General features: G+C 32.7%; 1 protein-coding gene and 1 long non-coding RNA gene across 3 annotated transcripts in view; both read right to left on the bottom strand.

Moving 5' to 3' along the window:
• Window positions 1-2891: 2891 nt before the first annotated feature.
• On the bottom strand, window positions 2892-5812 carry LOC126746882 (uncharacterized). The gene is made up of 4 exons (XR_007664015.1): window positions 5238-5812; window positions 4929-5019; window positions 4766-4855; window positions 2892-3338 (listed from the first exon to the last, which is right to left on the bottom strand). It is a non-coding gene; the product is annotated as an uncharacterized LOC126746882 (long non-coding RNA).
• Window positions 5813-7657: 1845 nt separating this feature from the next.
• Window positions 7658-12558, bottom strand: part of LOC126746868 (double-stranded RNA-specific editase Adar) — a 65337-nt gene continuing 60436 nt past the window's right edge. For both annotated transcript variants that reach the window (XM_050455260.1, XM_050455261.1), the window contains one exon: window positions 7658-8076. In XM_050455260.1, coding sequence (XP_050311217.1) covers window positions 7976-8076 — 101 coding nt within the window. In that variant the 3' untranslated portion in view covers window positions 7658-7975. The remainder of the gene's footprint in view (window positions 8077-12558) is intronic.

Here is a 12558-nt window from a genome sequence, read left to right as displayed (position 1 = left end):
TTGCACCAAGTCAACAAATATTTCATTTTGAAATATTTCTGTATCACTAAGATTATGGTGACTAAGGAACTCACTTAGCAATGAAAAGCTTTCGATTTCTCTCTTACTAAAGCAAGTAATCCAAAAATCTAATTTTCTTTTAAGGACAGTTATTCTGTTGTTAGCATTGAATACTGTTGTCTGTTTTCCTTGTAGTGACAGGTTTAATTCGTTAAGTTTTCCAAACATGTCTGCTAAAAATGCTAGTCTAAATAACCAGCTTTTATCGGACAAACGGTCTTTTAAATTAAAAGAAACATCTGTAAGAAAAGCTTCTAATTCTGTTCTTAGTTCAAAAAGCCTTGGCAAAGTTTTACCCCGAGACAACCATCTCACTACAGTATGGAGCAATAGTGTTTTATGATCGCTACCATAATCTTCACGTAATATTGAGAACAATCGGGATTCTAGTGGACGTGACTTGACAAAATTAATTATTTTTACTGACTCATCAAGAACCAATTTTAGATTTCGTGGCATTTTCTTAACAGCGAGAGATTGTCTATGCAGGATGCAGTGGCTGGAACTACAATTTGGCGCTTTCATTTTTATTCGTGATATTGCTCCTGCTGTTCTACCTGTCATTGCCTTGGCTCCAACGGTACAAATATCAATGCAATCATTCCAATCGAGTTGGTTCTCTTCCAAAAATATGTTAATCGTGTTAAAAATTATGAGATGAGCACATAAGCAAGTCTTCTTCGAGTGAATGTTTATATGGATATCGCACAAATACTAGCAAGATGGCCAGTCCAGCAACATCAGTCGACTCATCCATTTGCAAGACGAATTTATTATTTTGAAGCCGTGAAACCAGTTCTTGTTTTATGTTTGCTGCGATATCCCCAATTCGGCGCGTAACTGTATGGTTCGAAACTTCCAGTTCGGCACTGTAGAAAGATGCCTTACAGATTTTTCGTCGAGCATACATTTCGGTATGTCTACCACACATGGTTTTATTAGCTTTTCAGCGATAGTGTGCGCTTCTCCTGCTTGGGCAATGCGGTAACTAACCAAATACGATGCCTCCGTGGTCTTTTCATTCACAGTCTGAGTCGCATACGTCATAGTTTTTTGGCTTCTTAATAATTGTTCTTTTTTACGTAGAAAAAATTCTTTACTTTTGTTTTTGAAGTCGGGATGTACAGTTTCTAAAGGTCGGCGCATCTTAGCAGGTACCATCGAACTATTAGAAAGGAGTTTGCTGCACAACATACAAAGAGGTGAGCCGTTGGAATCAACAAATCCGAGATTAATGTATGATTCGTCATAATTTCGTTTTTTCATTTTCAGTGTGTCATTAGATGTTTTACTACTTGAACTTGAAACCATAAAACTAGAAGTAGGCGTTTCGTTTTGGTCGTTTATTTTTATCTTAGGTAACTTTATTCTTATAGGGTCCACTTTAATACATGCATTCATTTATTATGACTGCTGGCGGAGCACACTTTGAGTAACGCTGCCTTAAGTTATTCTTCCAAAAGCCTGGACTTTTTCAGCGTGGAACGGTTCTTAGTTGGTATCTATCAATGCATTTCTGCGATTCTGGTTGTAACCAAAATAGGGGAAAAGGTGACGTCACGGATTAGCTGTTTGGCGTTTGGTATTTACCAAAGTTTACAGAATAGAATACAAGTTGGTTCACTCGGCGCCAGCTCTTTGAAAATCATCTTACAAAGCTTCTGCAGGTGTGAACTATAAAACGAGTGTGGAGACCGGGGCAATAAAAGCCAAAACTTGGCCATTGATAGTGTTTACCCTGGTGTAGGGGAACGCTGGAAATTCCATAGGCTCCTAATACCAATACACGAGTACATATTTGCATCAATTTACCTGTTTGTACCTATTTGGTCATGAACATATTTGGCATTGTAGGATAAAAAACTAGGTATATAGGTTATTATTGTAAATGGAACAAAGATAATAATTACAAAGACTGGTTAAAGTTATATTAAAATAAGTAGGTACATTATAAATGGACGGGGAGGCTGACCATTTTATTGATACTTTTATTGATTTTTAACCTAAATACGAAACACATCAACCTATATAAAATAATTATTTAGTATGATACATAAGTACTACGAGTATTTACAAATGTTTTTATATGTTGCTTTCTTACATAAACACCTTTTTTTTTAGATTTTTCTTTTTTAATATCGACATTTATAAATGTATAATATGTATAATAAATACGCACTCTTATGTATAAACTTAAAAAATAGTCAATGGGAAATTCATTACAGGGATGCTTAAAGGTAATGTTAGAAAATAGTTTTTTTAAGATTATAGCCAATTACTTCTTGCGCTGATAATTTATTAAATTCAGCGATAAAAATACTTTCTAATTTTATTATGTACTCAATAATGTCTTTTGAAGGTATGGTTAGACCACCAAATAAGGTATTATTTTCATATGCTTTTAATTTACAATAAAATAACTCTTCATTAAACAGGGCATTTGACTCAGTTGCAAAATTATTGCATATATCACAAGAGTGAGGTAAGAGAAATTTTTTAAATAAATATCCAGATACATATACTAAAGCATTTTCTTTTGCGCTTTTTAAATTTACATAATCGTTGGTAAAAACTCGAAGAGGAATATATTTAGTGAAAGAATAATTGCATATATTATTGCAACTCTTAATAAAATCGGGTTTTAAATGTAATAGGGCTTTAGCGCCATCATCTATACTATTAGCTGTTTCGACATTATCTAAATATCCTAACGCAAAAACCTTTTAAGAACTTTTAGCTAGTTTTTGAAAATTAGTACCGTGATCTGATACAACCCCAAAAATATTTAAACCGGTTTTGCGTATCCTTTGGACAGTTTCAAATGAAATATCTTTTAAATGATTAACAGGTGCAGATGTATTTTTACTCTACATTCAACTACTTTAAAAACAAACTCGGTAAAACCTAAATTTATTACCCATTGTTGCGTAAAACGGTTTAATGTAGATCTTGATGGTAGATGATAAACTGTGGACATTTTTTTGTAAGCTTTTATACCTAGAAAAAACACACTTAGAGCAAACTGTTTAAATTCATTGGATACCTGCGTCCTTTTGAGTCCTTATTCAGCAATAACATTTGAGTTTTTAACAGATTGCATGTTTCTTCAGAAAAATTTGATTCCAAAAATTTCAGAACGTCATCTATGGTAATTTCTGTTTCAAGGCTTTTTTTGCAAGTGTGAGTAGTAATAGTTTTTTTTTCTAGTGTTTTTACTGTCTCCTTAAGTAAAACTTTTCTTGGCGTATCTGCTAAAAGTTTTACTGACGTTTAGGTTCCTGCAAACAATTTTGCTAGTTTAGATTATATATTCAATATTATGTATTCAATTTATATGAAAAACTTAACTAATTTATGCCGTTTATAATCAAATCTACGATTGATTTTAAGGCGCAATATTTTTATTTTGGTATGTTACAAAAACATAATGGCTATTTATACGTATTAGTATATTATAAGTAAACTGCTCACTAATGGAACTGGATATTTTATAAATTACCGAAATTTGCCTAAAAAAATAAAATTCATCAAGTTTCGTTTTATACTATGAGTAAATCCTGTTAATAGCAAATATTTTTTTTCGTTTTTTCCTTTTTTTATACATTCTTATCTCTTTTAAAGAATTCGGTTTCAAAATCCTAACAATTTAGTCACATAAAAGTGCTTGTAGAGACGTCTTTATTATTCTCATTGTTACTAATAAATCTCTTTACTTTCTTAAAAATAATGGTTCTACGACGGTTAGAAACTCAAGAAGAAGTTGCTAACCGGCTAAATGTGTTCCACAGTGTCGTGGGTCGTGCATGGAATCGATATGTAGACTGGGTCTGCAGCTTACAGGCATGGTGGAGGCTGAGAACGTGCTACAACTCATGCTCAAGACCGCTATATAACCACAGTCTAACAGTTGAAATCTATATACTTTGATATAACAGTAACCGCAAGCAGAAACCGAACATTTACGGCTTCGAGAATTAACAGCTACTTAAGGCATTCTACTGGGAGGGTAATTTCTAATCAGACTGTTAGAAGACGGCCGCACCGATTTAGTGGTGTTAAGAAATGAACCAATGAACGCTATACGATATAGACATTATTATAGAGAACATAATTGTACCATTTTTTGGTGCAATAGGCGAAGAATTCGTTTTAATCGATGATAATGCGCGCCCGTACCGTGCGAGAATTGTCAATGATCGCATTGAATTTTATGGCATTACCAGAATGGACTGGCCACCACATTCACCCGACATGAATTGCATTGAACACGTATGGGCCGAACCAGCTCGAACAGCCGCCTCTAGCCTTAGAACAACTAGCCAATCAATTACCGGAAATATGGCAAAACATTCCTCAACACTACATTAACAACTTAATAAGAACTATGCCAAACAGGGTGACAGCACTAAGACGAGTCAGGGGTGGACCTTCGAGGTATTAATTTTCATGACAGGACTTTGGGGCACGCTTTACAGGGTGTAATTTTATTTTAATTTTTCTTGTTATGCGTTAAAAATTTAAATTTTTTTGGAGATATCTGTTTATTTAATTTTTTTTGGAGCTATTGTGAGTGAACTTAATAGAGATTTATTTATTACATTTAATTTTGTTTTATTGTAAATCATTGGCAAACTAAAATTGCAGATTTTTATAATATCCACTTCGATTGTTGAGCAGTGTATTTTAATTTAAATAAATATCTTACCTTATAGTAATAGCTGCTTTGGCTCATTTACTTTGAAGGGTTCTGTCTGAACAATGGCATCAACACTGGCTTTAGGAAAATGTGCATCGTCTACAATATGTCCTATATTATTTTAATTTAAAATCAATAAAAAATTAGGTTTGAATTTATAAAAAAAACATACAAATTTAATACGGTTATAACATTGCGTTGGAGTATTATCCGCAAATCTATGGGATCCTATAAATCCAAAAGCATTTTTCCAAGCTTGACACCTAAAATTTTTGTTTCATTTAGGAGTGCATAATATATTATAATTTTTTATTATACGAGTTATTTTAAATGTTAGTTGGGTGGTTAAATAAATAATTATTATATTTGCAATATTCATTTACTAATATTAATCCCTTGTAAAGGATTAAATAGAAGGTTGAGTTAAAGTAATATAAAGATAATTAAAACTTATTTAATAGAATCTATATTTGGTACATACCTTCTTCCTGCATCTTTAGGGCACCTAAAAAACGATATCTGATCTGTCATTCGACTTTCACAACCATCCACTGAACAAATTTTTTGATTAGACATTTTATTCCCCACACAATCAATAAAATCCACAACTATTTCTTTTAACTCCACCCTATACACCGAAACGGGAGTAAAACTGAAATGAGCTTGGCGCGCCCGGTATACATCGATAAATAAATGTGCACCACACCTGGTGCACCGGGCCAATCTTAACATTCCGTATATGTATTTGGCACCTAGGGCTTTATCATTGGCTCTTTGCTGCACGCGGTTATGATTCAACCAATAGACAGCGAGGTGCCAAACACGTATACGGAATGTGATCCGGTGCGAAATTCATGCATGGAATGTTATGCCTTAACGATCAATATTTCTTTTTATATTATTATGCCTAGTTTCGGTTTCGCGGTATTTTTGCAGAATTGCGTGTTTTGGTCACGCGTCGCCAGTAGTGATGTGCAACGATTACATTTATAAGTATCGAGTAGATACTGTTATAATATATAATATAATATATAATAATATATATTTCTACTTAATATCTAATTATCACACTTTGTATTCGTTACAAAGTAGTCATTACTTGTTAGTGAATAAAAGAAATTTAGCGCTTGCTTTGGCGTTTGTTATATTTTTTGAGTATAATAGAGGGTTATCAAGTTTTAGTAAGATATTACAAAATGATAATTTAATACTTATGCTAATAAAAAGTAATCAAGTAATCGGGCACGACGGACGAATTGAAATGCTTTTACCTAGAACAAGGTATCGAGTATCGAAGTATCAAGCAAGTGCGTGGCGATTAGCGACAATGCCGGGTAAATATAAATAGGTATTATTGATTAATTATCGTTGAGCCGATCGGCGGCGGTTGATTTAATTTTATTAACAATATTGCCATATTTTTAATATATCTTTCTGCAACGTTCCAGCTACTAATCCTGAAGATCGATACGAAATAGCTAAATTAGCTTTTGGCGAAAAAGTTCAACCTTTCTCATTTTATAGCGGGCTTGTAGGATCCAGTGTATGTATTACAGAAAAGTAATACATACACTTTAATAACTCAATAACACTTTAACACTCAATAACAACTTTAATAACATGGATGAAAATAATGTTAGAGAAGATATTTCTATAAATAACAATGAAATAAAAGATTAAAAAGGCGTCACAATATTTCTGCCAACATCGCAAAAAATGCAACTAAACATGGCGAAGGACATTGAATTTCGCATAATTATTAATTATTCTAATTTAAAAGATTTATTTTCTTTTTAATATTAATTTGAATAAATTTTGTTTACTTCCTATTATTATTGTTTTAGTTTTCTTTAATAATGCATTAATAAATATTTTAAAATCAGTCTCCTTGTAACTGATTTGCATACGTCCGCGCCCGCATAATATGTAACATTCCGCTTATGAATTTTGCACCGAATCGCATTCCATATACGTGTTTGGCACCTCGCTGTCTATTGGTTGAATCATGACCGCGTGCAGCAAAGAACCAATGGTAAAGCCCTAGGTGCCAAATACATATACGGAATTTTTAGATGCGCACCGGGCAGACGGGGAACTGCGGGGTGGATTTTGAACGCCGACCGGAGTGACCCGACTTGTATTCTATTCTGTAAACTTTGGTATTTACCAATTACTACCCGGTTTTGGACTTGGGTTATAGTCCAGAAGAAGGCTATGCTTAGATTTTAAAAAATTGATTGAGGATTGCGATTTATAAATTGTGCGCCCTTTATAAATTGAAAAAAAATAAATACCAATTAGTTTTAAATTATCAAGGAGAACAAGTAGTAGTTAAGATTAAGGACCTGGAAACGACAAGCAATTTGCTTGATGGAACCTGTTTGAAAAATTTTATATTATTTTATATTTCATATTTTATATTCCTTTCAATTATTTCATAATAAAGTATTAATAAGCTACTTAGTAAAAAAAAGTTAAATTAAAGGAGAGAACATTTAAAATTAATTCCAGCAATAAGGTATTTATGGCTTCACCCATGCAAATTTACATGTCCATTTTACATAATTTATTTTAGATCCAATTTTAAAAGCACAATAGTTTATTCAAGAGAAAAGAGTGGCTAAGGCTCTGGAAAATCAAGAAAATCGACTTCATTTTTTAATCAAACAGAAAAGAAAAAACAAAAACATAAAATCTTTGATTCCTAATAACCAATTCATTTCAGCGACTGTTTCTTTGGATGCGAATTTTTCAGTGGTGGGGGAACAATACGTCATACTTACCTGTCAAAGTTCTCAACCAAGAGTAACCGCGTTTCTTACCAATTCAACGCTGAAAATCAGCTTTTAACTGCCAAACGAATACAGACTAATTTTACCATTCAACTAATAAATAAAACAATTTTTTCTTAGTTTTACAGTATCATTTAATAATCATCGATACAAATAGATGAGACATAAAAATAAGCCTCCGAATTCCATCTAATACTTATCAAGCAACAATCACATCATGATTTGGTACAAAAATCGAACTTAAAAAGTCTCATACTACTTAGTCATACCTAACAAAGTTTCCATTAAAAAAGGAGAAAAAGAATCCCAGTCAAACATACAAACTAAAATGAGATTAAACTAAAACTAAAATTAACCTAAGACACATTCGAAAACATCATATGATAATATTAAATAAGTGTTTTTACCAATAGAACTTGGTAAAATATTAATACATCGGCGCCCAAACGTCTGGGGGGTAAAGGACGCCCAATAAGTCATGACACGCGGCAAATGCTGCCAATCTCTTGGCGATTTTCTTACTGGCACCTGCAAACAAGAAACCAAATTTTAATAACTAGTTAAACTACTTATTATTTTATTAGTCTTGAAGATATTCGTATTTAGGACCAGAAACGTCGGAAATATTATTGGAACGCGAAGGATTTTTTAATTGAGAGGTCAAAACTTTGACATCTGTTATAAGAAGTGGTTTTAGTTGAGAGCAAAGATGTAAAACATGAATTGAACGTATATTTTTTTCCAAAAGCCTGGAATCCACTCACTTGATGATTATCATATGTTCTGAGTATTTGAATCCCTAGTCAAGGCCAATTTTTGAAATCATCCTTTAGAGAAAATCTTCTAGGTTATTGCAGACTGGTTTTGTAATCCAGCATTTTGAAGCCATTTTGCATTAGTTACACGATTCTGCAGTAACTATTTGTTGTATTCTTGGCATTTGAAGTTATTTTATATGAATAAAAGGAAATATGACTTCAAAAGTCCAGGGACACAAAGAGTGTCTCAACTATCTTACGGAAATTACAAAATATTAAAGTGCCTTGAGGAAAAGGCTTCAAATATAAAAGGAGAGTGAGAGAAATAGAACTAATAGACAGTTTTCAAAACCATTAAAAAGTATCACCGGTAACCACTAATTGACATGTATGACATTTGAAGTGTCATTTATCGTATATCCCTATCGGCACCCTCCGCTATCTTACGGACGATAGGCATAGCCATAAACATGCGCATTAGTGTTGTGCACATTATTGTCAAATAGTAATAATTAGTAATTCGATTTTAGTCTCATTTTGTCTGAAACATTAAAAAGAAACTAGTTTATTTTGCATAGCAATGACCACAACTAACCCAAATCTAAATTCCAATGTCTTGACAAAAATCAAGAGAAGTAGGTCAAGATTTAATGATGAAGATGACCAAATACTTCTAATGGACATCCTAGCAAATAATCCCTATATTGATCCAGCAAAATAGAACATCATACACAATAATTTTTGCCTGATTCTAGAGCTGCAAAATCTTCAATCATATTGTAACTTTAGGTACTTTCCAATTTTTAAATAACGCTACCTAATTAAATGATTAGATATAATATTGTAGACCAAATATTAACAAAATAGCTATAGTTGCTTTAATATTAAATAAAAATGAGGTTAGAAAATTTTAGGGAATAATAATCACAAAGAAAACAATGAAAACGAATTTTATTTCTTGGAAATAAAGCTTATTGCTGCCATTAGGTTAGCGGTAAACGTATCACCTATTTCGAAAACACTTTTTGAAGAGCTGCCAAACAGCGGCTACGATAACGTTTACGTCTATGTAAAGCGTCAAAACATATGCATCTTCGAAAACTGTCTAATGGTAGAACGGAGAATGATAAAAAAATAAATATTAAATTAAATTACTTAAAACCTCATTTCCAATAACTTCATTTAATATGTATTTTTTATCATTCTCTCTACCTTACATTTAATAATGTATGATATTTCAGTAATTTAGTTTCAGTGTCTAGATAGTTCAGAGGTTTTAATCTCGTACTTCTAATCTTATACCAGATTCAATCCATGATGACTCTATATATTTTTAAATTTTACTTTTTTTTTAAGATCTGTGATTTTAAGCCTGATGATGCTTCAGCCAGAACGAAACACTTATAGTCATATACAGGGTGGTCCAGTTTAAACGTCAATAATTTTAATACGTGATAGAGAACTTAAAAAAAAAATAGACTTTCATTATAAAATTTTTCTCAGAAATGTTTAATAACAAAGATACAGGGTGTTAAAGTTAAGAATAAATATTTGTTTATTTATCATAACTTTTAAATTACCAGCTCAATTTTAATTAAATTTCGCATACAGGTTATTGTAGTGAATTGTCAATTACTGATGAAGCCAATTTTTTTAAAAATTGCCAGTGGTGTAACATACGGAGGGACTTTTTTGCCTCAATCTGCGAGGCGATAAAATATTTTTTTATAAGAATTCAAGTGTTAAGATTCTCCATTTAATTTGTAAAAAAAGTTAAATATAAATAATGATCAAAAGTTACCCTAAGTCATTATTTTATTTGACAGGTTTAATTCAAGCCTAATTTTCTTTTTTTTTTCAAAGTCTTTGCAGCATTTTAACTGGCGTTTCTGTACAATTAAACTAAGATATTTTAAAAACAGCCTTAAATCGAAATTTTGCAAGAATAACTTTTTTTCCAAATTAAATGGAGAATCTAACCATTGACTTGTTATAAAAAAATATGTTATCGCCTCGCAGATCTGAGGCAAAAAGGACCAAGTCCTTCCGTATGTTACGCCACTGGCATTTTTTTTTTAAATTGGCTTCATCTGTAATTGAAAATTAACTACAATAATCTGCATGCGAAATATTAGTTTTTGTGTGGTATCGTGGTTTCACGTAAAGTGACATAACGGAAATGCATTATTGTAGTACCCTGGGGCCAAATTATTTTATTTAATATACTAAATCCACTTTAGTAAATATCCTATTATTCATGCTTTTTTTACGGAATTTTTATTTTTTTTTGTCGAATTTTTCATATTTTTTTTCACGGACGACGTTTATCCCCCATGGCCTGAAAGCAAACGCGCAATATTATGGCCAGTGGGGGGGGGGCAAAGGTGACCGTCACCCAAGCGTAATTGCGACGCGCATTTGATATTCGATTCAGTTTGACGTTAGAAAGCTCACCTGTATGATCTGTTCTTCGCTGTGTTTCGCATAGTAGCCGCAAGTTGTTATTTTCTTTTTTGGTTGTTTTTGTGGAGTATAGCTTGTGATATTTCAAGGCGTGTGACCTGTAACGTGTAGTTGCACTTTTGTAAGAAAAAGAAAACTGTTGCAAGCGTAAAATCTTAGTTCCGGTACTATGAGTCATTACGAAAAAGAACAGGAGAATCTAGCCACATTATGGGACGAAGTGCTTTCTGCGAGTGAGGATGACTTTTCTCCGGATGTGAGTGAATATAACCCTTCTGGTTCCGAGTCTTCAAGTTCTGAAGACGATCCAGAAACACCGAGAGAAAAGATTAGGATTTGCAATAGCTCTAAGAAGAAACGCGAGTTTTTTTCTCCTCCCTCTGATATGCCCAGCACTTCCGCAAAAAGAGTAGTGTTTGCAAAAGAACTCCAAGCTAATGACACGTATCACACATCGCAAATGTCAATACCAGGTAACAATATTGATGAAGTTATTGAGAGTGTCATTCAGCGAAATATCAATTATAATGATGAGACCATGCTGGATGAATCTCTAGCCGAACATGAAAGTGATTTGGTTTTTTGGTCCGATGTAACTGGCGTGCACATGAAAATTTTTTTATTTACAGTCACCAATCCTGGCCTTCGAGCGCGTGTTTATGATTTGTATGACCAAACTCCATATGAATTTTATAAATTAATAATTACTGACGACATATTTGATTTATTTGTTCGAGAAACAAATATATACGCTGAACAACAAAAAGCCCAAGTTCAATCACGAAATGCACGTATTCAAAGCTGGAAAAACACAGACCGCTCGGAGATGGAACAGTTTATTGGCTGTATCACGTGGATAGGTCTGGTTATATTCCCTTTAATTTCCTCATATGTCAACAAGCAAAATATACTTAAACTTTATAAAACAAATTATGCCTAGAAATCGTTTTCAACTGTTGTTAAAAACTTGGCATTTTGCAAACAACGAAACCGTTCCTGATGGTGACAGATTGTACAGGGTCTTTCCCCATATATTGACCTCCCCCTACAGGGGTAATGCGAAAAGTTAAAAAAAAAATGTAATACCAAACTTTTGGCGTTTTACTTTAAATTTTTGAATCCGATGTCAAATTTTTTTTTCGTTTAGAAACGTCAAATTTTGACAGATGATCAGTTTTTTTCTTATGGAACACCCTGTATATGACTTCATAGTTAAAAAGAGCCGAATTTTCTGATATCAAATATATACTCGCCGGCACAAAATTCCGCCACCCTGAAATATTGGCCAAGTGTGATGTTTTATAAATTTTTTATTTTTTATCAGATTCTCACGATTTTGCCATCAGTTTTTAGATACATTTGTTGTGATTTTTTAAAATCATTTTGTAAAGTAGCATTTTTCGAATAGGCTATATTATACAGGAGTTAAACAAACTGTTGTTTTTTCTCGTAATTTCAAAAGACCCTGCAGGAAAATTAAGGTGGATAGTTCTGTTTACATACTGTTCCTTGTAATCTTTGATGTATTCTAAACATTGCGATTTTTGACTCATTCCATTATCTCATTTCTGCTGCGAGCTGCAAATTTTTTATTAAATCGCTGATTTGAAGATTATTTTTAGATAATTACTGTCAAGTTTTCTGTTAAAAATTATCGACGTCGGCTAAGGACGAAAATAATGTGACATAAAGTTTGACAGTGCCACTATTATAATTTGTTGTGTGTCATTATGGTATTAACTCCAGCAGACGTGGGTAGAATTGTTGCGTTAATAGAGGATGGCCGTAG

Source organism: Anthonomus grandis, chromosome 18, assembly GCF_022605725.1.
Source record: "Anthonomus grandis grandis chromosome 18, icAntGran1.3, whole genome shotgun sequence".
Classification (NCBI taxonomy): Eukaryota; Metazoa; Arthropoda; class Insecta; order Coleoptera; family Curculionidae; genus Anthonomus; species Anthonomus grandis.
The sequence above is the reverse complement of the archived record's forward strand: the minus strand, read 5'-3'. Positions and strand labels throughout refer to the sequence as shown.